Raw genomic sequence first — 25,227 nt, 5'->3', positions numbered from 1 at the left:
GTTTAGTCAAAACAGCGTCAAAACAGATGGAAACGGTGACATCACAATATTTATTACCAGTACAAAACACGATCCAGCACTCCCCAGTCTGCATGGCTCGTGAGCGCGACCACTCTCCTTACTAAACTAAGCATTGAAACAAGAGCACGAATCGCCACTAGAGTAGTTGGACATTGGACAATGGACACACACTTGGTCCTGTGGTGATGTGCACTGCACCAGACCAGCCACCTTGTGCTCCGTTTAAGACGTGCGGGAAAGCCACTGGTGACGTCATCTCGAAGTCCCAGCACCACTTGTCTCCTAACACCACAGCCTCCTCCGTACAGATGAAGCGGATACGGTAGGAAAACACATTTTACCACACACTGCCAGAAGTGATAAAGCACGGCGCTTACTGATCAACATCTGCCATTCAGAGCCGATAGAATAAGCAACATCACCCAAGAGCAAAGGCACTTGTATTTATACGACTTTCAGCTCTGTGCGCCGACCCTGCGCCGTCCATCAGTTACGCGGCGCGGACAGTTTGAACTTTGGATCCATACACATAAGTTGGCCCCATCCAATGAACAGTTCACAAACTGCATTGCCGCGTCAAGGAGCGGCGACGCAGCAGCCGGCGGTGGTCATCTGTGCCACCTGCCGAGCGCCGCCACAGACAGCAGTGCGCGGCTCGCCTCCCGGTGCAGTCATTCCAGCACAGACTCCAGCTTCTCGCCGTTCTGCGCGGGGCTCTGAGCGCCGCCGTCCTCGATGGCCAGCTGCTCGTGCACGTACACCTTCTCGCCGGTCTTGAAGTGCTCCACCGTGTCTCCGGAGCCGTGCAGCACCCACTTGGTGGTGAGCAGACCCTCCACGCCGACGGGCCCGCGCGCGTGGATCCGGCCCGTGCTGATGCCCACCTCGGCGCCCAGCCCGAACCGGTAGCCGTCAGCGAACCTGGTGCTGGCGTTGTGGAAGACGCAGGCGCTGTCGACGGCGTTCAGGAACTTCTCGGCGGAGGCGGCGTCCTCTGTGACGATCGAGTCCGTGTGCGCCGAGCCGAACTCGTGGATGTGCTCGATGGCAGCGTCCACGTCGTCGACGATCTCGATGCAGCAGGCGAGGTCGCCGTACTCTGTCCGCATAGAGGGCGCTGGCGGCGGCCCGAAGGTGAGCTGCTTGTGCAGACGCGGACCGGCGTACAGCCGCACGCCGTTGTCCTTCAGCAGCTGGCAGACGTTGTTGAAGAGGTTGGGCACCTCCATCAGGTCCTTGTGCAGCAGCAGGGTCTCCATGGCGTTGCAGGCGGCCGGGTAGTCGCACTTGCTGTCCTTAACTGAAATGACGGGAGACGGGCTGGTTAGAAAGATAACGAAAAATGCGAGATAAATTATTTCTTACAGTATGCAGAACACCGATAATTGCGAGGCAAGTTATTACTAACAGTATGCAGAAGACCTGAGACCATTAATCGTTATAAACTGTTCTGCTTCCGTTGACGTTATACAAACGTAATAGGCAAAGTGAATAGCAATAATGAAGCAAATTACACATAAGACGGAAAAAAATTAACGGTCTCGACGTCTCGATCAAATTATATAAGCGTTCTTACCGATTTCCAGGGCCTTGTTCATGTCGGCGTTCTTGTCAATGTAGACGTGGCAGACGCCCTCACTGTGTCCCAGCACGGGGATGTGCCTGCTCTGGTCCTGGATGTGGCGCACCAGCTCGCCGCTGCCGCGCGGGATCACCAGGTCGACGCAGTCGTCCAGCTGCAGCAGGTCCGAGATCTCCTCGCGCCCGCTCACCTGCCGCAGGTGGAGCGAAAGGCGTCAGCAGCGCGCCTCTGGCGCCCAAACAGAACATGAGGCAAAATCGAGATGACCCTGAATACAGTCAAAATAACGGACAGCGTAACGCCAGCCATGGATCGACACGGGTATCGGCGAAAATCGGGGAGCCCATTAGACGGATATCACATTTCAGCGGCAGTAGATGCCGGGTACACGCACCAGGCCGACGGCGCTAGTGGCTCCGACGGTCGAGAGCGCCTCCTTGACCAGCGACATCAGGTACTCGTTGCTGTGCTTGGCCTCGCGTCCGCCCTTCAGCAGCAGCCCGTTGCCGGTGCTGATGGCCAGGGACGCCACCTGGCGGCGGGAAACTGTCAGCTAATGCATCGGATGGTGGGACACGGGAGTGGGAGCCGGCAATCACACGGCAAATACAGCATCAACTAGTTTAGTAGTTATTTTATCGATATTTAAAATTGGTTCATGAAGACGGCGAATACCAGCAGGACCGGGCTGCAAATCACTCAGTTTCCCACAGTGCCGACACGGCTGAGGTGCGCACCTGGGGCAGGCAGTCGGGCCGCGACTCGAAGATGACTAGCAGCACGCCGAGCGGCACGGTGACCTGGCGCAGCTCCATGCCAGAGGCCAGCTGCGTGCGGCGCAGCACGCGGCCCAGCTGGCGGCGCCCGTCGGCGGCGATCTGGCGCAGCCCCGTGGCCAGGTCGGCCAGCTTGGCCGGCGTCAGCTTCAGACGCGCCTGCATCGCCTCGCTGAGGTTCTCGGCCTTGGCCTTCTTCAGGTCCACCTCGTTGGCGGCGATGATGTCTGCGCAGCGCGACTCGAGCAGCGAGGCGAGCGTGTTGATGACGTTGGCCCGCTCCTGCCAGCTGAGGGACTGCAGCACCCGGCTACCGCGGCGGGCTGCAGCACAGATGACGGAGATTAGCTCAGTTACACATGTATCGGCGCTACGGGTCAAGCAGCATTGCCGACATCAAACGAGAACATCAGACTTGACCAGACTGACCACAACACTGCATCAATGAGTGCCATCTACGATACGATGTGGTAATCTGGCGCCCATTCATTTGCTGTGAAAATAGAACACGAGCTTAAAAGGTACCTAATCGAACCAAAAAAGGATTTGCATCGTCCGTTGCTATCACCATTCACCGGGCAGGCACACCACATGCAGCGAATTCACTCACCTCCCTTGGCGAGTACCTCCACGGCCATGCCGCCGGGGTTCGTCTTGGCGATGAAGGTGCCGACCCTCCTGCCGGCCACGATGTCCTTGATGGCGTTGTCCTTGAGGCCGTTGCAGATGACCACCGAGACGCCGTGGTCCAGCGCCCAGACGGCCGCCTTCGACTTCGAGTCCATGCCGCCGGTGCCGACGCGCGACTTGCCGCCGAACTGGATCTCGTCGTGCGAGCTGGGCACGAATGTGTCGATGAGCCGGGCGCCGTCCTGGTCGGGCGGCCGGTTGTACAGGCCGTCCACGTCCGTCATCAGGATCAGCAGGTCGGCGTGCAGCTGGGCGGCCAGCCGCGCCGCCAGGCTGTCGTTGTCCTTGATGCTGATCACCTGAGGTAAAGCGCCGACACATATTAGGCGGCTGAGTGCGCATCGGCTCGGTCGAGAAGCTTTGGGTGACTTAAAGTCTTATAAAACGACGTAATAAGGCGTAAAACGATATAGCCGAACACGGCAAATCTTGGCAGCCTTACATAAGGAAAGGCAAATTATATAACTACCCTCCTAGCATTAAAGGTCGTATTAGAGCACCTAGCGTGCCCCCATGAAGCTAGCGTTATAATAGGCAAAATGGGTAAGGTAACAATGGGCATTAGTATCGATAAGACTACTCGTATGATCACCGATGAAGTGCCGCGAAGACATTTTCAACGTAACGTCGCCCAGTTTCGGTCCGACCTAAGATACGCGCAATCCGACTGAACTAAGGATCATAAATGGGCTATAGCACCCGTCTCCTAGACGATCGAGTAACGGGTGTGAGACGTTGCTGAAGAGTCGGCACTTACTGGTCGGGTCGGTGGCTTGACCGGCTTTCCGAGGCCCTGTAAGAGCAGAGCGGTCGAGGGTGAGTGCAGGGTCATGCTGGAGCCATGGAACTGGGATGCTGTGCGCGACATACCTATAATGTGCCGCCGTGTGCGACATGTCACATGCAGACATGCTGGCAGGTGCACCCACCAAACGGCCAGTGATGATCGCCGTTGAGCAAACAGAAGCAAAACGAACGCCATAAGGCCATGGCATGGCAATGAGAGCCTCGTGTGGCAAAAAAGTGCATATGCGAGTGCAATAAAACACCGTTCCTCACTCGAAAGCAAAGTAGGTAACGCTCAGGCGGATCCAGTATATGTCTTCGGTCTACATATGACGGATGAACGCAAAAATATGGCACGCGTTCCTTTGTGCGCTGCGATAGGAGCAGCGAGAAGGGTCAAATGATGCATCGTTCATCCCTGGATGTTGGATCGCGAGAGATATATAAGCAGGGCAAATACTCCCTATGTAGGTATCTAAAAGTATGTGCGCAGAGGCGAAATATTGGTGCATATAGGGCAAACTAGCGCTGCGTTCGGTAGCGAATAACGGGGCATGCCATCCGGGGTATCTCTGGTGCTCTCAGAGGGGCAAACCGCGCGTGCTCGTCACGGGAGGTCCACTCACGCCGGCCAGGTCCTCGTCGATCTGCGGCGGGGGCGACACGGCGTCGTTTGTGTTGATGATGGGCACGATGTTGAGGGAGATCAGCTCCTGCATAGTCTCGAACAGGTTCTGTTTGATTTCGTCAGAGTAGAAGTCGGCGGTGGTGATGAGAATCTGAAACAGAAATCATTTACATAAAGTCGACAAACTCATTCCTCATCTTGTCTTCGTATAGCACCAGCAATAAGCGTAGGCGACCGATAACAGTTCACCGGCCGCAACAAAGCTGTTTGAGCCAAGACGGTGACATTTGGGTCGCAGCGAACATCCCTCGGTGTGCACACAGGTGACAGATGACGTGCAACGCGCGTCGCCTGGCACGTGTCCGGACCCGTGCGTAACCGCTCACACCCGGATACGGGCAGCTCGTGCATTTCCATATACGACTCGCCATCCAGCTCCCGCGCCGGATAAGGCCGGATTCTGCGTGGGCCAAACCCAAGCCGGTTTTTGCTCCGTACTCGGCGAGCCCACACCGGTTTGTTTTTCGCGGCGCCCGACCGCCAGGTATGGCAGTCTGGCGCCGGCCGGACTCAGAGGACGACGCCGCCGGCGGGTGGCAACGTCTTGTGGCGCGCCGCGCATGGCAACAGCACGGAGGGCGATAAGGCGGCGCCACGAGGTCGCCTCGTGCGCCGGCCGGGCCGTGACTGGGCACGATGGCGTCACACGGATGCCCCCCCCCCCCACCTGAAGCCACCTGCTTGCCTTATGCAACCAATGTCACGGCCGATCTCACCCACTGCCGACAAATATTTCAGCGCCGTCTTATCGATCAAAGTCCGCGGCGATACCTCGCCCCCCGCGGACGGGACAGGCAGGTAAGCTTTCACGCGTGATTTGGCTTTTTCCACACCGCGACCGATAAGTGGACTTTGTTCCATATAAATAGTTCACATGTAGAGACTTGGAAGGAGACCTGAGAGCTACATTCGAAATTTCACCCAGACGACTGTGGACTGCGAGACGCAACAAGTGGCTCCATGCACACTACTTTGACTGGCCAACTCGCATCAGCCAGCCTGAAAAAATGTGGGGTACCTATCGCTCGTTCAACGCTCGATAGTTTTTGGCAACCCGAAACCATTAAGCATACGTATTACATAGCACCTACCCGGTATGTCCTAAACATATGCCTAAATAAACACGTCGTAACCCCATTCTCACGTTTCTCGGGCCCCTACAGTTGTGACCACAGAAATGTTCCCTTTCTACCGCCCCCTCGCCGGCCCCCTCTCATGGCGGTCCCGTTACGACACGGGAGCGGCGCCGCTGACAGAGAGGCGAGAACTGTTTCACCTCAACATTCACAGAGCTGCCACCAAACCATGGCGCAAGCCGTGAGACATGGGCTACTGAGCGAGGGCTTGATCCTTCTGGTCCGACGAATACAGTACGCATAAAATGCGATACGTTTATCGTCCAAACCGGTGAAATAAACTAAGCAATGGGCAAACATACGTTCGTCTGCACGTGTGCCAGTGTCAAACAGTTGTTTTGGATAGGTAGCAAAACGTTCACAATTCATGTAAAAAACGCGATATTTTAGCCGATTTCTTGTTTAGCGTCCCTGTCGAACAAACACAAGACCGATATACCGGGATAACCGCTTCTTCCCCGTTCTCCCCCGTTCTCAGTGGAAGTCCAGTGCCTTGCCGCCTTACCTGGGCTATTCTGACGCCGTACTGGGCGAACATGGCGTCATAGAGCGACATCAGGCCCGACTGGCCGACGGCGGCTGCCGCTCGGGGCTCCAGAGTGTAGACGCCGCTCTTCTGCAACAGCGGCCACCAGCCGGTCAGACGCCCGCCCGGCTACCCGGACCAGCAGTTCCGGAATGTTTAAAAACAACGCACACAAATTAACAACACTAAGCAATTTAAATCACGTATTAAAAGTTAAATTTTTATCGCAACATGCGATACACTTAGCTTACGATGCCGAATGCCGAAGGAAATAGTGAAGTTATTGGTTGAATCGCAGACACCAACGGTCAGCTGTTTTTACCTTGGCCCGGATGCCGTTGTTCTTGGACAGGGTCTCCCTCATGCTGAGCGACATCACCAGCTCCTCGGTGAGTTTCTGCTTGCCGAAGGCCACCGAGCCGGAGGTCACCATCAGACACTCGCGGCCCTGGTTCTGCAGTTCAGCCACCTGGGGAGCGGCCGGACGAACGCCGTCAGCGGGTCAGGTCAAAGGGCTCGGCCACTGGGCCTTAAAGGGACTATCCCACCTTTAACATGGGGTTTGAGTTGAGATAGCCAAGTTTGCGGCGAGGTTCAGAAACCACTATCTATCTAGGTTGCAGCCCCCGCGGCCTCTTGGTGTTGAAGAAATTCGTTCCCTTCATTTGAAAATGGGCCTTGCGCAAGGCCCTATCTTCAACATGGAGCGACCGTTAGTGTGACGTCACCTCGTTTAGTCATTCTGATTTAAATGGGTTTGTTCGTTGAAAAATCGCTTAAAACTTGGTCTGAACTTTGTTGTGGTGCCTACAGAGTAAAAAGAATCAGCTTTATGACAGTAATGTGGCCTGGGGAAGGAGGTAATTTTGGGCTGTGACGTCACATATTTGAAAGTTTGTGTTTGGAATATGGGAAGCCTAAGATGTTTAATGAAAAATAAATGCCAGAACCGTGTTCCTGGTCATCCAATCTATAAAGTCGGGCACAATTTAACTGGTTTTAACAACATTTTAGAAGGTGAGATAGGGGTATACAATCCCCGTGTTGGATCAGTTCCGATTGTTAGGCAAGGTCATGCTAACCCAAAGCATCGGTTTTAGTCCCAATCGGACACGGACATCGTTACTACACCGTATCGGATGGCACGCCAGAGTCAAACGCCGATTTAGTAGGCATTAATGAGGGTAATTGGAATCGATCGCCGGCGGCAGCCCGGGCACGAGAGTACACCGGGCACACTTGGTCCCACGCCCCTCCCCCCCCCCCCACACACACACACAGTCGATCATCGCCATTCGACACCCACCTGCTCGACGATGGAGGCCAGGCGGCCGAGCGCGAGGCCACACTCGTCCTCGCGCGTGATGACGGCCGAGCCCATCTTAATGACGATACGGCGCGAGGTCTTGAGCTGACTGCGGTCCTTGAACGGAGACCAGTTGGTCTCGGCCGTCTGCATGGTCCGCCCGTTGACACCATAGCCCTGCGAACAAGTGTGACACGAACATTAGAATAAACATGGGAATACGACGACTGGCCAAAAAGAGCCGAGTCATTACTTATTTGTACTATGTATGTACGAGAGTTATTCAATATTCATTGGTATTCCCTCATACGTAAATCCTGTGCTTATTTAAATATGTAGGGACTATGCACACTAATTAGATATCAATTATCACCTGTAGAGGTTATAGGTAAACATCGAAACGGCTGTTAACTTTGGATTTAGTCTGAAGATCGTTTTGTCGCATGCGACAGAGGAGCGAGCGAATTTTTAGCATTCTGCCGAAATATTGGTGAGCAGCTAACACCCGCATTCCGCATCCTGCGCTTCTGCTTCCGGGGTACACCCGGAAATTCTCCGGTAGCCGGCCGGATGTGCCACTCTCGTATATCCGGCCCATGGGCGACAGGCTACGGCCTGTCCCCACGAGACGGGCCAGTAAAAAGCTAGTCGACGAATTCTGCGGAAGGGACCGCTACAGCTCCCTTCTTCCCGCCCAAGAGGTCGAAAATGCGATAAGCCCGTCCTCCCCGAAGCCTGGTCAGCTGTCGTGACAGTGTTTCACGTGTCACCGACGGCAGCGGGGGGGGGGGGGGGGGGGAGGGAGGCACCGATCTCGCCGCGGGGCGGTCGCCCGACTGCGTCACTACTCCGTGCTAGCCATCAGGTGCCACTGTCTGAGTAGGTAGTGCACACCGCTACACCGCCGCTGCCGAGTTGGAGGACAGAGTTCTCACCATTCCACGTGCTGGGGAACTCTGTCCAGTTGTGCAACACTGCTGAAATCCACGACCGTTCTCTAGCCACGGTTCCCGCCGCTCACGGCTTTCACGTTTACTGGTTACATGGGGCCTGGTGTGGCTTCGTATGTGGTCAGAGACGCTGATTTAGAGTTTAATGCTTATTGCTTTATGCTTATGACTGGAAATGGTATCATCTTAGTCGGTACAATAAATTTAAATAGAAATACCTAAATTGGCGTGATGAATATGTTATAGTTATTGCACTAAATGACAATGAAAATAACAGCTGAACTGAGCTCAAGTAAACGTTTTAAGTTATCAACATTTCTTTATGGTGCGGTCAAAGGAAAGATAAAACGTGTTTGACAACCTTGACAGACATTTCTAAGAATTAATTTTAAGAGGAAAGGAGTGAAACTTGTTAATCGAAGCATTGCCACCATTCGCAAACAGTCGGTGCCTTCGCCATTTCTATCCATTACAATCCGGCCGTGGGCAGAGGTGGAACTTTTTGTTTTTCATTGGGGTTGTAGTTTGCCGGAGCCCAGGGTATACCCCCACCAAAACCCGAAAAGTCCCCGGATTCGGCCCACTATTTTTCGGGAGGGGCCCACATTTTCATTTACAAAAATAAAATAAAAATAAAATAAAAGTGGTCCATCTCCAGGGAGAGACGGCTGACCCTGTCGTCCCTCCATTGGCTATGTGCCTGGTTGTAGGTACTCGGGTATCGCCACCATGGTCGTGGGCGTGGCGATTCGGAAACGGTAGGTAAACGCCCAAAATCACAGTCCCTATGAATACTTGTTTCTTTCCACATTTGACACAAACATTACTCAGTATTGGAGCAAGGCTCTTTCCCTACGAGTAACAATTTAAGCCACTCGTGGCAATTGACAACGAAGACCTAAACAGGAATACGTTATTTTTAGACTAAAAAACTTAAAACGAGTCCATCTTTGTATATTAATGCCACTGTCGTCTGGAATACGTCTATTACGGAAACGGGTGGCAGAAACCGGAATAGTGGCTGATCAGACATGAGATATTTTGCAAACGAGGACAACGTACCGAACACAATGCCGCAAAGGAACCTAACACTGGATCTAAATAATCTCAACCTGAGGAAATTAAATAATAAATGCCACAGCCTTTTCATATCACCGAATACTTCAATTAACTAGAGTCTAGATGATCTTCTTTTTTTCAACGAGCAAATGTAGGTATTAGGTATGCATTGTTTGGCAAATCGTAAACAAAACGCATACTCTTCACAGCCACGATGGCTAGGAACACATAACGGCTTGTTTGTCTGCCCCTGAGACACTGGTCGTACACCGATTTTCAGCTAAATCGAAGGACCCCGCCGTTTACCGTTAAAATGTTAATTGGCCGTTAATTCGTTAACGGTGCAAAATACCACCCCAAAGAGGCACATTTTCGGAATAAGCGCATCGAGGAGGCCCTGTACACCGATTTTCAGCCAAATCGAAAGACACCGTCGTTTCCCGTTAAAATGTTGATTGGCCGTTTACTCGTTAACGGTGCAAAATACCACCCCAAAGAGGTACATTTTCGGAATCAGCGCATCGAGGAGGCCCTGTATACCGATTTTCAGCTAAATCGAAGACCCCGCCGTTTCCCATTAAAATGTTAATTGGTCGTTAACTCGTTAACGGTGCAAAATACCACCCCAAAGAGGTACATTTTCGGAATCAGCTCATCGAGGAGGCCCTGTATACCGATTTTCAGCCAAATCGAAAGACGCCGCCGTTTCCCGTTAAAATGTTAATTGGTCGTTAACTCGTTAACGGTGCAAAATACCACCTCAAAGAAGTACATTTTCGGAATCAGCGCATCAAACAGGCCCTGTATACCAATTTTCAGCTAAATCGAAAGACCCCGCCGTTTCCGGTTAAAATGTTAATTAGCCGTTAACTCGTTAACGGTGCAAAATACCACCCCAAAGAGGTACATTTTCGGAATCAGCGCATCGAGGAGGCCCTGTACACCGACTTTCAGCTAAATCGAAAGACCCCGCCGTTTCCCGTTGAAACGTTAATTAGTCGTTAACTCGTTAACGGTGTAAAATACCACGCCAAAGAGGTACATTTTCGGAATCAGCGCATCGAGGAGGCCCTGTACACCGATTTTTTGCTAAATCGAAAGACCCCGCCGTTTCCCGTTAAAATGTTAAGTAGTCGTTAACTCGTTAACAGTGCAAAATACCACCCCAAAGAGGTGCATTTTCGGAATCAGCGCATCGAGGAGGCCCTGTATATCGATTTTCAGCCAAATCGAAAGACACCGCCGTTTCCCGTTAAAATGTTAATTGGTCGTTAACTCGTTAACGGTGCAAAATACTACCCCAAAGAGGCATATTTTCGGAATCAGCGCATCGAGGAGGCCCTAGATACCGATTTTCAGCCAAATCGAAAGACCCCAAAATATGCTGCTGTGAGGCTGATATTCGTTGCTGCTGAATTGACAGACGTCGCCAAAACCTTGCATTTGTATCAGATGCGTCATGCTGGCTTACATGTGACTTAGGTTTGCATTCTGTTCGCGAACCTGTCAGTAAGATTATCAGCACTAATTATCGCACAGGATTGGTTTTTATGGTCGTCAACGTTGGTTTAAAGTGTCGTCATTTTAGCCAAATGTTCGTGCTGATTGGTGGTATTGTGCCAACTGACAAAATTGCGAACAGAGTGATATTTCACTTTAGAAATGTATTTTGATTGTGCGTTCTGTGGTCGTTGACACGCAATATTATGGTCAGATTATGGTGATGGGATGCTACATAGGGTGAAGGCTTAGGTTAGGTTAGTTTATTTTTGAAGCTTACTGTTTTGTGTCAAACTTTTCATCTATGCTTATCTATTTGATAAGCACAGCCCACAGGTATGAAATATTTAGTGAGAAATCCAAAAAGTACAGTGGCGGATCCAGGGGGGGGGGGGCAAAATGGGCATTTGCCCCTCCCAAACGGCATAATTTTAACATTACGCCTATGGACGAGGCATGGAAAGAATTGATAAATTGTTATGGTTTGCCCCCCCAAAAAAAAACTCTGAGCTGGATCCGCCACTGCAAAAGTATGATGAATGTTATGCTTTTTTTTGCTTCACACTTTCATGTTACATGTTAAGATTTTTTTGGAACACTTTCAATATGATTGACTTAGTATGCTGACGAAGTGTGAAGTGATTAACTTTCATATCATGCTCACTGTCTCAGCAGAATAATATGTTCTTAACAGAGCACTTTCAATGTTTTTAGCATCTGGAATTCAAAAAGATGTCCTAATTTATTGATATCTTCACTTTCTTGATATATCTCAAGTATCTGCTTCTGTATGATACATATTTTGTTCATTTTCATGTGTTTTAGGCTGATTCTTAATTTTCCAATGTTGGGGTTGTAGTTTTGCCATTGGGGTTGTACTTTTGAAAATTGGGGTTGTAGCTACAACCACCACAGTATATAAAGTTCCGCATGTGGCCGTGGGTATCCTTATGATCCGTAACCTCCCATCGTCGACCGGTGCACAGTAGGCGATTTCGCTATCCTAGCACTTCATGAGCTATATCTTAAGTTAGACTCAAAACCAGTCATCCTTAAACCCCTTATTTTGTGCCTATAGTTCGTTTTTTTTTTTTCAAAAGGACGCTGGCTCAAAGTATGTTTTTCGAACAAGCACGTGTTTTAGCGAGCAAAACGAGCAAAAATATATTGATGATCAATGTATATATTGATGATCTGTTGATTAAGTTGCGTTCTCTTCGAACTGGATGTTTTGTTAGCGATTGTGCCGTCAGTGTCATCGCCTATGCGGATGATATAGTGCTTCTATCCCCCACCAGACAAGGGCTTCAGACTCTGGTGGATCAGTGTGAATGTTTTGCTGTGTCCAGAGATATAAGGTTTAATGTGCAAAAAACTGTGTGCATGGTTTTTAACCCTAGGAAGCCTTATAAAGCTAGTCATTTAATGAACTCTAAGGAGCCAAAAGTCGCATTGTGTGGTGAGAATCTGAAATGGGTCAGTCAATTTAAATACCTTGGCCATATCATTTCTAATGACTTATGTGATGTGCCCGATATTCGAAGGGTAAAGCGTTCAATGTACTATATGACCAACATGCTTTATGCAAAGCTCAGGCATGCTAATAAGAGTTTACTTATAAAATTATTTAAGTCTTACTGTACACATATGTATGGATGTGAACTATGGAATGTTGATACCAATCAGAGATCTCTTCGTGAAATGCATGTAGCGTATCATCGGTGTATTAAAAAGCTTATGAATTTGCCCCTTGGAACCAGAAATCATGAACTGTGTCATCGAGTCAAATTACTTACTTGTCCTATGCTTCTGGCTAAAAGACAGCTCATGTTTCACCGTCGCATCAATCAAAGCAGTAATGGTATTGTCCAGTGTATTAGAAATAGTGTAATAGGCCGTAATGGATTATCTGCGAAAGCTAGCCTCGCAATACGGAGACGCTACGACCTACTAGGCTTGGATTTCAGTGTCATAACTCCATTTGACTTACAAAACATATTTATGTCGAACATTGAGCGTATAGTCAATGAACGCATGATGAGGCGGGACCAAGGCGGGACCACCTAGATCTTATGACCCAGATGTCTGACTTAATGGGTAAAACGTAGCTGTGCTATGTCTGCATGTTCGTGTGTTGTGTTGGTGTGTATTGTTATGTGTTGAATATGTACTGTGAAATATCGGTGCGAAATAAATGGATTATTATTATTATTATTATTATTAAAAACTGAACCTGAGAAAATCCAAGGCCCTATAGAAGGTATGCTCATTAGGCCGAAGCAGCGATTTCCGTGACGTCACTGGTACGAAGGGTCGGACGGCTGTAATGCAATCCTATGGAAAATGACCCAACTTTAGGGCTCTCCCACATAGCTGCCAACCTCGACACTAAGGTAAAAGTTATATCACATAAAAGCTCAAATCAAGACGAACAAGAAACCTATCTGACGTTTTTACGTATTACTAACGGCTTAGACTCCATTCAAGTATATTCAGAGCTCTGCATTACCTCACTTTTTCTGCCGTCAATGCCACTACAAATGACTACAAATGTCTAGTCGGCGCACGTGCGCTTGTCGAGCGGGGACCACCAGTCGGGCGATTCAGAGCTGCCGCCCAATCAGAACGCCGCAATGCCGTGACGTCATTGGTCGCACACGACACGTTACGGAGATAGGGATGAGACAGCCCTGGAGAAAATCGAACGTCGGCTAATTTTAACATGTGATTTCTTCCCGATAATTTCCATATGTGCGTTTTGGAACCAGATATGAGAACAGTGTTGACGTCATGCTGTCGAACATGTATTGCAATGTAACGTATAACTATCATGGACGGAACCGCTTACTCGATTATGCTCGATTATAAGCTCGGCAACAGTGAAAAACTAAGTTTCACCCAAATTCGTTGACACTTGTCCCATTGCACGGACATTTGGGTGCCGGCTGCCACCAGTGACGTCATCAAAGTATGTTCATTTTTAAGAAACAATTTCCAGCCACTTACCGTGCACAATTTGAAATCGATTATTTTTTCGGTAAGAAATTCTTGGCCAGACACTGAAGCCGCCAAAACTCACGTGAGAGCTTCGATATTGAACTTTGAGCCAGCGTCCTTTTGAAAAAAAAAACGAACTATAGTTTCAGTGCGCTTCAACTGATATAAGTGTTTGCATCAGAAGTAATCAGGTTTTCTTTGCAACGTGCAAGAGAGCGAGCAATGCCTTTTCCCCATAGGCTTAACACAGGACAGAAGAGGCTTAACAACCAGTAAAACGCCTTTTGGGCGAAGAACGAGCGAGCGAGATAGTGAGCCCTGCACGTGCGGAAGGGCATGAGGGCACTTCCAACGGGCTTGTGCAAAGCACCCTTCTAGCCGGTCGCTAGCGGTGTGCCAAATTTGAAGGCAATCGGCCCAGTCGTTCCTGAGATCTGGAAGCGGCATTCTGCACGTGCGCACGTGCAAACGGGGTCCAAACTGACTTTTGCACGGCACCCTACTAACTGGTCCCCAACCGTGTACCAAATTTGAGCGCAATCGGCCCAGCCGTTCTCGAGATCTGGGAGCGCCCCCTGCACGTGCGCACGTGCAGTAGCACCCCAACCTTAACACATGCAGATGAATTATCTGATGGAGACCAAACTGTGTACCGAGTTTCAATTCAATCGGCCCAACCGTTGTGCCGTTATTGAGGTTGCAATTTTGGGGGTTCTTAAAAAATGTCCAACTTTACCACGCGCCACGTGCGGTGGTTGGCAAGAACGCATGGTGGCCATCACACCACAGAACTTTTACGTCCAAGTGACATTCAGTAAAGAAGACCGCTTGTCAATCGGATGTCCCGTTCCTAAGATATTAGCTTTTGAAGAGCGTCCCCACGGCCGGCCGGCCGGCCGGCCGGCCGGCCGCTCATACTCAGGATTTTCCCTTAATTCAGTATGAACTCGCTCGCTCGCTGCGCTCGCTCGCTCGTAAAAACATATACAGTGTTGTCTGTGTTATGACTTACTTCTCAACTAGTCAGTTACGGATGAACCACTTGATCGCAAACCACGGGTGCTGGTTTTGCAAAGAAAACATTGTTGCAAACATAGAGGTCTCTGTGGTTGCAAAGGCGCTTTCAGACTGGTCTGTTTGGGGGAAAATAGTACCAACAGACTACCACATTTCAGGAGATCGCAAGTTATCGTGTTTTAGGAAGAAGGTAATTATCGGTGAAATAGAAATGGTTTAGCGCTGAAATTGCATGTAAGCAAAGCTAAGATGCAATTGCAAAGCAAAAAAGAGGAGACCATGACTTGCGAAAAATTGTGGTTGTTTGAACGTTCCGATCACATGTTCTACAAATAAATAGCTTTAGCTAGTGCCTAGTATCGTGTCTACCTACAACGTAAGTGTAACGCTTATGTTTGGTGGTTGGGATTCAAAGTTGCGAAATGAATGTACGCTAACGGAGTTAAAGGAAGGAGTAGGAATTTCGTTTTCCGTTTGGCCTCTAAATGAGTTAGAACTTCGGTGCCACGTGGGCATGCTGCTCTCTCCGAACGGAAGCCATTTCTACCTACCCGATTGTAAGTTTTTTAGGTCAGAGTTCCCAGGTCACGAAAATGGTCGAAGGAGGTCAAATTGCATACCATTTGATTCGGCAGATCTTCCTGAGTTCATTAGTGGCTTGCCTGAATCGCTAGCTCAATTTGTTGGGAAGTTATGGACCAAAAACTATAATGACCAGATCATAGTGACGTCATAAATGACGTCACGCAAGTTCAACAATGCAAAAGTAAAGCATCGGACCTTGCAACAGTAAAGCTTGAACTAGTTTGATATCGTTCCCGGCGCCAAAATAGCAGCGTTCATTTTACAACATTGACTCACAATGGTGAGGTCATGTGATCGACCTGACCTCATGTGACCTTTAGGGAAAATCCGAGACATACAAACTGTGAATCCTCTGGAGGATACTAGGTTCTGTAAGTTTCATCTCCATGTGAAAGCTGCTCTGGCATTGAGGGCTTTGCGAAATTGCGACATCTGAGGATCGTGCAGAGGTTCACTTATGACGTCATTGGTCCATGAACTGACCTGACCTAAAAATGTAGTTGGTGTCACAAGATTCGACTTGAATCAAAGGTCAGGTATGCCAAGTTTCAGCTTTCTATCGCTGGTGAGTTCGGAGCTGTCGCGAACAGAATCTTCGGTTGGGCGGCGGTACTTCGCTCTCCCCTCGGCCCTGCCCCCACCTTATGCGGTAAGGGTTGAGCAAAACGCCCATAACTCCGTGAATCGCAAAAAGTCGCAGACAATTTTAAAGGGACTATCCCACCTTCTAGAATGTTGTTAAAACCAGTTAAATTGTGCCCGACTTTATAGATTGGATGACCAGGAACACGGTTTTGGCATTTATTTTTCATTAAACATCTTAGGCTTCCCATATTCCAAACACAAACTTTCAAATATGTGACGTCACAGCCCAAAATTACTTCCTTCCCCAGGCCACATTACTGTCATAAAGCTGATTCTTTTTACTCTGTAGGCACCACAACAAAGTTCAGACCAAGTTTTAAGCGATTTTTCAACGAACAAACCCATTTAAATCAGAATGACTAAACGAGGTGACGTCACACTAACGGTCGCTCCATGTTGAAGATAGGGCCTTGCGCAAGGCCCATTTTCAAATGAAGGGAACGAATTTCTTCAACACCAAGAGGCCGCGGGGGTTGCAACCTAGATAGATAGTGGTTTCTAAACCTCGCCGCAAACTTGGCTATCTCAACTCAAACCCCATGTTAAAGGTGGGATAGTCCCTTTAACAGGGTATTGAGAACAAACATTAGGCTACTAAGTAATGGTGTTTTTGTGGCCGGATCTCGCGGACAGTAAAACATGCGCATTGCCAAACGTTGTACACAGTCTTGAACTGATGCAGTCAAAAAGGTGTAATGCAAAATATTATAAAAAATATAGAGAAGCTTCAAAAGTTGAAAGTATGGCATGCATATTACTTCGCAAGGAATGAGGTTTCAATCAAAATTAGAGTTTTCAATATATTCAACTTTTGTCTTGATTTACAGCTCTAAATATAACTAGGATCAAATCACGACCAGGCACCAGTGCTCAGCCTCTCCAAAAAAGGTCGTGTTTGGACGTGTGTGGTTTGAAAGTGTTTGGCTTGATGTTACAAATAGTGTCACATTTCGGGTGCTGGGATATTTAGCTACAAAATACGCCAGTATTTATTCATATTTGCCATCATTTTTTTCGGGCCCCTGAAGCGCTAGAATGCATGGATCGCCTACAGTGCGGTGGGGGGTCGCGCACATTCCAAGACGCCAGGTAAATACCGAGGGGGACGCTGTCCCATCGGGACACAAACAACCCCATGAGGGCCTGGCCCGGGGCACTGCCGCCTGCCGGTGACCGTCCCAACCAGTGCAATGTCCCGGCATGGATGAAGGCATGGATGTAGATTACTTCATCCATGGTCCCGGTATTCAGCGTAGGTCCTGCCGAGACGGCCTATTGCGGCGCCGTCCGACCTCCTGCATAGGTTACCTACCACCATACCCACCAGTCACCCGCCGAGGGGGGGGGGGAGGGGGTAGCGCCAAGAGCGTCCGCTCAGCCCAGCGCTGACCTTCCCCAGCCCGGCCCGCGCACCGCCCCGAACCAGAAATATGCGGCTCAGGTGGCGAGCCCACAACACACCTGAAAAGTACCGCGTCACCGTGCCGACGCGCGTGCTGGGATAAGCGTATTCCGCAGGAAGAGCTGCAGCGAGCGGATCGGGCGCGCGCTGGAAGAACCGTTGCGGGCCTAAACGCTGAAGGCAGCACTGTTATCACGGACATCCGCAGGTGCGGATCCGGATAAAACCAGTCCTGGCCGGTCGGGCGGCGGAACTGGGGCAAATGTCACGGTGTGCGGGTCGACATGGCGGCGGAGCTTGGTGGAAAATGCGGTGTGGCAATCCGACCGTGCCGTACTACCCACAGCGCGGTCAGACTCACATTACGCAGTGTGGCACCTGAGCGAGCCTATGCAATACCTATCCATACCGCATAAAAAACATTTGACCTGCGAGTTCCAAGGGCTTGGCATTATCCCCTTAATTTTTGGGGAAGCTTTAGGAAATTTAAAACTATGAATGCCCAGAACAATTGGACAACACATTCTACATCTTGCACACACCACAGGTTTATCTTAATTTATACCGTAGGTAGGCACTGGCGCAGTGTTCCAGCATTACCGCCGAGTTATCTTTTTAGTTGAGGTTTATTTGCCATTGGGTCTACAGCGCAGGGATATTTCTATCTCGCACTCCTCTGAGATGCAGAGATAAGAATTTGTTGTCTCTGTATCCCTCTGAGATGCAAAGATAAGGTCTCTAAGGTTCATAGCTTCATAGCCAAAAATCAAGAGTTCAAGTAATGATGAGTCAATGACTCAATAACCGAGCCATTTATAATGGTTGTTTGTGTATGAAAGTTATGAAATTAAAGCAAACTACTTTTTTATATTTTACATAGGTGAATACATTTAAATATATTTAATTAATTAAGAAGAAACCTCAACATAGAAAGATATAGGATTCTTCATGGCTCGCTCATGGAAGATATCTTTTCCTCGCGTGTTACAGAAAACCCTCGCTCCTTCGTCGCTCGGTTGTGTTAAATCGTAATAAACCGTTCGTGGCAAGAACAGTTGATCTTTCCCCGCCCGGGAAAAGACAACTTATTTATTCTAATTATATCTATTATCTATATTATATATCAACTAATAGTGTAAGAAATAAAATTATGCAAAATATGCATGGGTCTGCCGGAAAGATGAAAATTATCAGCACTCGAGCCTTCTCTTAACTCGGGACCTTCGCTCCCTCGTGAAAAGATGAAAAAAAAAACACTCGTGCTGATAACTTTTCATCTTGCCGGCAGACCCATACATAATGTATATGTATATATGGAGAGGGCCCCGAGGGGCCCAGTGGCAAAGCCTCAGGCCCGAAGGGCCCTTTTATAACCAATGAAGAGAGCCCAGAGGGCCCTAGCGGCAAGGTCTCAGGCCCGAAAGGCCCCCGCGAACCCAGTGGAGTGCCCCGAGGGGCCCTTACGCTACTTTTATTGTACCCCTTACCGTACTTATGACACCCCGATGGGGCCCTTTCGGGCTCCAGGGGGGGGGGGCATGGCCCCTATGGCCCCCCCTTGGCTACGCCCCTGTATATATATATATATATATATATATATATATATATATATATATATATATATATATATATATATATATATATATATATACACTATACATATATATTACATTACACTTACATATATATTTTACATATATATTTACAATTACATATATATGTACATTACACTATATATATATATATATATATATATATATATATATACTCAGAGCCATGGAGAATCGGAATCCTCTATATCCCGCGCCGATCAGGCAGTGTTTACCTATAACAGTCGGGGAAACTATGGCAAAATCTGCTATTTTTAGCAGTCTGCTATTTTTAACAGAAATCTGCCAAAAATGGGTACGCATGTGACGTCATCGTACCCAATTATAGCAGATTTGGGTGCAGCCCCATGCAAAAGCAGATCTGCACCCTAATTGAGGCAAATGCGCATCAAATGCCTGGCAGGTTCATGATGAGAATAGTGCTGAAAATGTCCTCTGATACTTTTGTTCAGATCCGACTATTTTTAAATAATGAATTTGAAAATAGTCGGATCTGAACAAAAATATCAGAGGACATTCTCAGCACTATTCTCATCATGAGCCTGCCAGGCATTTGATGCGCATTTGCTTCAATTAGGGTGCAGATCTGCTTTTGTATGGGGCTGCACCCAAATCTGCTATAATTGGGTACGATGACGTCACATGCGTACCCATTTTTGGCAGATTTCTGTTAAAAATAGCAGACTGCTAAAAATGGCAGATTTTGCCATAGTTACCCCGACTGATAACTGACCCGCGTGCTAATTGCACATGGGTGATTAACAGTAGGCACCGAGGTAAATGGGTAGGTACTGAACAGACGTTCAAATACTCCCTAAACGTCTAAGTATTTGTTTATATTGTCTTGATTATTAGACCACTTAACATTGCATATGCATCAATACAGGGAGCAAAACAGACATTTACGTTTAAATTTAGTTAAAAGTGAACGACGACTCTATCATATGGATAGGTATGGTATGGTATAGTGATGAAAATGTGGCGGTAGCCGGTACGGGATTAAATCATGAGCAGATCGCTCATAAACAGAAAGAAAATCATTTAACATCTCGGTTCCCGCCTAGCTGATCGAGGTCAAGCAGCCAAGGCGAGACGTTTAAATTACTTTTTTTCTGTATCATATTGACATTGACTTCAGACTACAGCTTCTGCTTTTCACTGGAGACTTACTAATACAGCGGACAAAGCATGCGTTCACAAATTTAAATAAAACTCAGTAACGTTACTATTTATAGTGTAAAGTTATGGCGGTAAAAAGTTACCAGATAAAAACGCAAGCAGACCGCTCATAAATAATCATATAAACGTCTCGCGCCCAGCTGCTCTGTCCTGCTGCCCGGCTTCTGTTTTACCGACTTGCGGCTTGATAATCATTCACGTTTTTCGTTCCTATCAGACTGCGTTTGGACATCTCAGTGTACATAAATAGGACAACTTTTACTATAATAAACAATTTTGAAGGTCATGAACTAATAATTTAAAATGATAATTGATATGATTATTACACGATCAAATGCAAGAAGATAAAATACAACTAATAAATTAATGTTATACACTATACATACAGATAACGAAGCAATTTCAATATAGTTCTAAAAATAGCACTGCTAAAGCCGAATGTTTAACGTTATTCCGTCCACAAAGACCGAGAACTATGAAGTATAGGTAATGCGAGGCTGAAGAATTAAACGGTCAATAAACGTCAATAACGTAAACACCTGAATAAACCATTAGTTTAATTTATACCACAGGACAGGCCCGCGTCTTTACGAGATGCAGCATTTGGGCATTACAATCAAACCCCTCTATTTCCCCTCACGTCGACCAATAATAATACACAAAAATTAAATGACTATGATAGCAGTGTTCCTAGTTATGCATGAACGACAAAGCAGCCCCACCAAAAGCCGATTAGATTAAAACCGTCATTGCTGCTTAAATACTGAAAAAGAAATTGTTAGTTTGCCCAAACTGACCTTTTTCCATGACGCCGTGGAGAAGAGTCGGGCGCCAGAGCCGATGCGGGGTTGCGCCCGCAGCAGGTAGGCGGTCGGGGCGGCGGTCGGGGCGGCGGCGGCCCGCAGCACTGCCGTCCGGCTGGTCTGAGTCTGTGCCAGCAGCGGGTTACCGACAGCGGGCGCCGGCTGGCCGATCCGACTCAGCAGGCCCGCCGAGGGACTGAGGCTGCGGAGGCGGGCTGACGAGGACATGGCTGGGCCGATGTTGCCTGCGCGGCGTGCCGAGCTCGAATGCCGCGCTCCTGAGGCCGACCGGCGCTGCTCGGGGTGGACCGGCGCGCGCGCCGCTCTCGGCGGGGCGCAGCTGATGCAAGTCGGCCGACGGCGAGCTCAGACGGCTCGTCGGTGTCGGCGGGTCGGGTCGACGGGAGTCGGGCGGCGGCTGACGGGGACTCTGCGGCGCTGGCGTCTCCTCCTCGGGGGCTCCACCCTGCTGTTGCACCTGTCTGGTCTGTTGGGGCCGATCCGGCGCTCGGCAGCGGACGCCTATCCGAGGTCGAAGTTGTCCTGTCGTCGGCCCAGCGAGAACAGGCCGGGAGTCAGGCTAGCGCTGCCCACTCGCAGGAGTCCAGGCATCAGAGTGGTGGCGGAGCGGCTGTTCACGGTAGCGGAGCGCGGGCAGCAGTGGCCGCGTCGAGCCGGTGCCCAGGTAGTCACCGCGCCGGCCGCTCCCTCGGGGCACGCTGGCCGCCTGGCGGGTTCTTCGCCGGTAGTTTTCCATCCTTACCGGCGAGCGTCTACCAGCGCGCGGCAGTAGTTTTCCACAGGAGCCTTTATCGGCTTTCCTATCGTCTCTTTCCTCCGTAAGACGAACAACACCTCGCGGGAGGGTGCGATAACTATCAGCGCCGGCGCCGGGACAGCGGCGGCCGGCCGGCGCCCCCTGACCCCGCCCCGGTGGACCCTGTCCCCGCGGTATTCTGAGGCTGTTTCCAGGAGATCGGAATCCCGGTGTGCGTCGGTATGCGTTACGGCATAATGGCGTCTGTCCGCGCAACATTACGGCGGCTGCACGAGCCCTGAATGGCGGCCGGCGGCGCTCACTAACCGGCCCGCTGCGCTAAACGATCGCAGGTTGCAGCGTATATCTATAGCCACAAACGAGAGTAGGTCACGGCATAGGCCCTTTAGCCAGTGGGATAAATAGCACTCTCGTTAGAATAAATGTGATTTTGCTCATTTAAAAACATATTTGCATTAAAGGGACCCTCCCACCTTCAAAAAATTTATGAATTGGCATGAAAGTGATGTCGCTCGGTTCAGAAAGAGCGAAAACGAATATCTACCAAATTTCACCGAAAAATATTCACCGATTTTCAAGATATTAGACTTTTACTTTTGTTTACTTTTTGGGATCTCCGCTGTTCCTAGCGACTTTATTTGAAAGCAGTAGTTTGGCAGCTGAAAGTGCGGCACTTGTTGCGCGCAAAGCAGCATATACCACCGCGTGCTACAAAACGTTTTAGTCAAACATTTAAAAATCGTTAGATATCTGCGCTGACGTCACACATTCAGAGGGGTATTCCTATGCATTAGCCCCTATGAATCAAAATGCTGCAATTTTGAAATTCAATATTTCCGATTTAAGGCATTTCTCGATGTTGTGAGTGCCGAAACCGGTAATTGTGAGCCAGGGACCCCATTTTGGCTATCTCAACTCAAATCTAATGTTAAGGTAGGAGGGTCCCTTTAAACTGATGAGTGAAAACATCAGATGACGTGAAACTGATCGATCAAAAGGCTTCGAGGCGTTAATAGATTGTTAAACGTCTAGTACCTAGACGTTTACCAGTAACCATTTTGCTAAAAAGTACGCTATACGCTAAATTATTGGTAAAAAATCTGCGTTTCAACTTTCGAGCGTAAAAAGTGAAACGTTTTTAAGTCATACGTTTACCAGCTTGATTAAAGAAAGAGTGGTTTTAAGGCTCATGATTATATATATAACTGCAATGAAAACCCTAAGCCTCATACTAATAATTGTATTCAAAATAGGGCCAAGAAAATAAGAACTGTTTCGTGCATAGCACATCGTCAGGTCTATTTTTTTCTTTTCTTGGCCCGATTTTGGATACAATTATTAGTATGAGGCTTAGGGTTTTCATTGCATTTACCAGCTTGCTGAACATACAGTAGAATCCGCTTAATAAATCCACCTTGGTGACAAGGTGTTTTGGATTTATTAAGCGGTGGCTTTATTAACCAGTGTCAACTATTTTATTAAAAAGCATGCATCGCAGCTGCACGTTCCGTTCCCCTGCACTACAAGCGTACAGGCTAGCATTCCTCATTGTCTTACTTATTCCAATGAAAGTGACCACGGGCTCCACCTCCACGGGTGGGGTCACGGGGGGGGGGGGCGGACCCTCAATAATTTGACTTTCCTTATGTAGCCTTATGCTTAAAGGCGTGCGTTTTAGGGTTGGACATCCCCCCCACCCCCCCACCCCCCCACCCCCACCTGCGACCGTAGTGGAACCCCTGAAAGTGACCAGCGCACACTGTAAAGCTGTCACAGCGATTAAAGGGACCCTCCCACCTTAACATTAGTTTTGAGTTGAGATAGCCAAGTTTGCGGCCAGGCTCAGAAACCACCATTTATCCTGGTCGCAACCCCCGCAGCTTTATGGTGTTCAAGAAATTCCTTCCCTTTACTTGCAGGGTGGGACCAGCGTGGTCCCTATCTCTTAACCATTACGGGAATCTGATGACGTCATCAGGCTTTCGAACGTCCGTTAAATGTTTGACTAAAACGTTTTGTAGCACGCGGTGATATATGCTGCTTTGCGCGCAACAAATGCCGCACTTTCAAATAAAGTCGCTAGGAACAGCGGAGATCCCAAAAAGTAAACAAAAGTAAAAGTCTAATATCTTGAAAACCGGTGAATATTTTTCGATGAAATTTGGTAGATATTCGTTTTTGCTCTTTCTGAACCGAGCGACATCACTTTCATGCCAATTCATTAACTTTTTTGAAGGTGGGAGGGTCCCTTTAAGTCAACATGCCCATCTACGATCACTCTCAGTCATGCCTGCTATGCCAGCGAAACAGTTGAGGCAGAGGGTGCCTGCTTTGCCGGGAACATTTCTCTGAGGTGCATGGTGATGGCGCTCTTGATACCCCTGAACTCCTTCTGTCGTGGGGAAGTCAAACTCAGTGGCGGATCCAGGGGGGGGGGGCAAAATGGGCATTTGCCCCCCCCCCCCAAACGGCATAATTTTAACATTACGCCTATGGACGAGGCATGGAAAGAATCGATAAATTGTTATGGTTTGCCCCCCCCCCAAAAAAAAACTCTGAGCTGGATCCACCTCCGGTCAAACTGCTGCAGACCGCTGCTCCAGTGCGGTTCTTTTTTAGTGGGTTGGATGCCACATTTTGAATGGGGAGGTGTCACTGCGGACTTCGAAACTCCCAAGTGGCTTTATTAAGCGAGTCCGTAGATTTATTAAGCGGATTTTTTACCTACGGGTATCTATGGAGAAAATCCGTGAACAGCTCAAGCGGCCACAATGAGCGGCTGGGTTTATTATCCGTGGATTCATTAAGCGGATTCCACTGCATTCAACAATTTGTTAAACGTCTAATAGGTTAAACGGCTCAGACGATTAAAGATTGGTGAGCGTCTACTTAAAACCGTTTATTGAACCGGTTGCCTTATGTATACCTACTAACCGCTTCACTCATTCAGAGAGTAGGTATTCAGACATTAGGTACATTGTGAGTGTCGAATGAGTGAAATAAGATGGGTAAGCGATATTGGGTACTGCGAATGCCGAATTACCTACTCATTCAATTTCTTCGTTGATGTGCATTCATCCACAGACTTCTCTATATATAGAGAAGTCTGTGATTCATCCAACAGGCCGCAGTCAGACACCCTGCAAGGATGCGAAGGATGATTGAAATGAAGGAATGTGATTTTGAATCGC

At 48.7% G+C, this 25,227-nt stretch overlaps 2 protein-coding genes across 2 annotated transcripts in view; one reads left to right on the top strand and one right to left on the bottom strand.

Moving 5' to 3' along the window:
• Positions 1–31: 31 nt before the first annotated feature.
• Positions 32–22,108, bottom strand: LOC122390336 (delta-1-pyrroline-5-carboxylate synthase-like). Its single transcript, XM_043383164.1, has 11 exons — positions 21,253–22,108; positions 7,512–7,688; positions 6,528–6,674; positions 6,185–6,295; positions 4,482–4,634; positions 3,827–3,862; positions 2,990–3,368; positions 2,341–2,702; positions 1,998–2,135; positions 1,598–1,793; positions 32–1,321 (listed from the first exon to the last, which is right to left on the bottom strand). Exons 1-11 carry the CDS (start codon positions 21,484–21,486, stop codon positions 693–695), a joined length of 2,562 nt encoding a protein of 853 aa, XP_043239099.1. The 5' UTR covers positions 21,487–22,108; the 3' UTR covers positions 32–692.
• Positions 11,179–25,227, top strand: part of LOC122390382 (ubiquitin-conjugating enzyme E2 N) — a 40,987-nt gene continuing 26,938 nt past the window's right edge. Inside the window, exon 1 of the mRNA XM_043383297.1 lies at positions 11,179–11,356. The gene's annotated coding sequence lies outside the window, so the exon portion shown is untranslated. The remainder of the gene's footprint in view (positions 11,357–25,227) is intronic.

This window comes from Amphibalanus amphitrite, unplaced genomic scaffold (assembly GCF_019059575.1).
Source record: "Amphibalanus amphitrite isolate SeventyFive unplaced genomic scaffold, NRLGWU_Aamphi_draft 000020F_arrow, whole genome shotgun sequence".
Classification (NCBI taxonomy): Eukaryota; Metazoa; Arthropoda; class Thecostraca; order Balanomorpha; family Balanidae; genus Amphibalanus; species Amphibalanus amphitrite.
The sequence above is the reverse complement of the archived record's forward strand: the minus strand, read 5'-3'. Positions and strand labels throughout refer to the sequence as shown.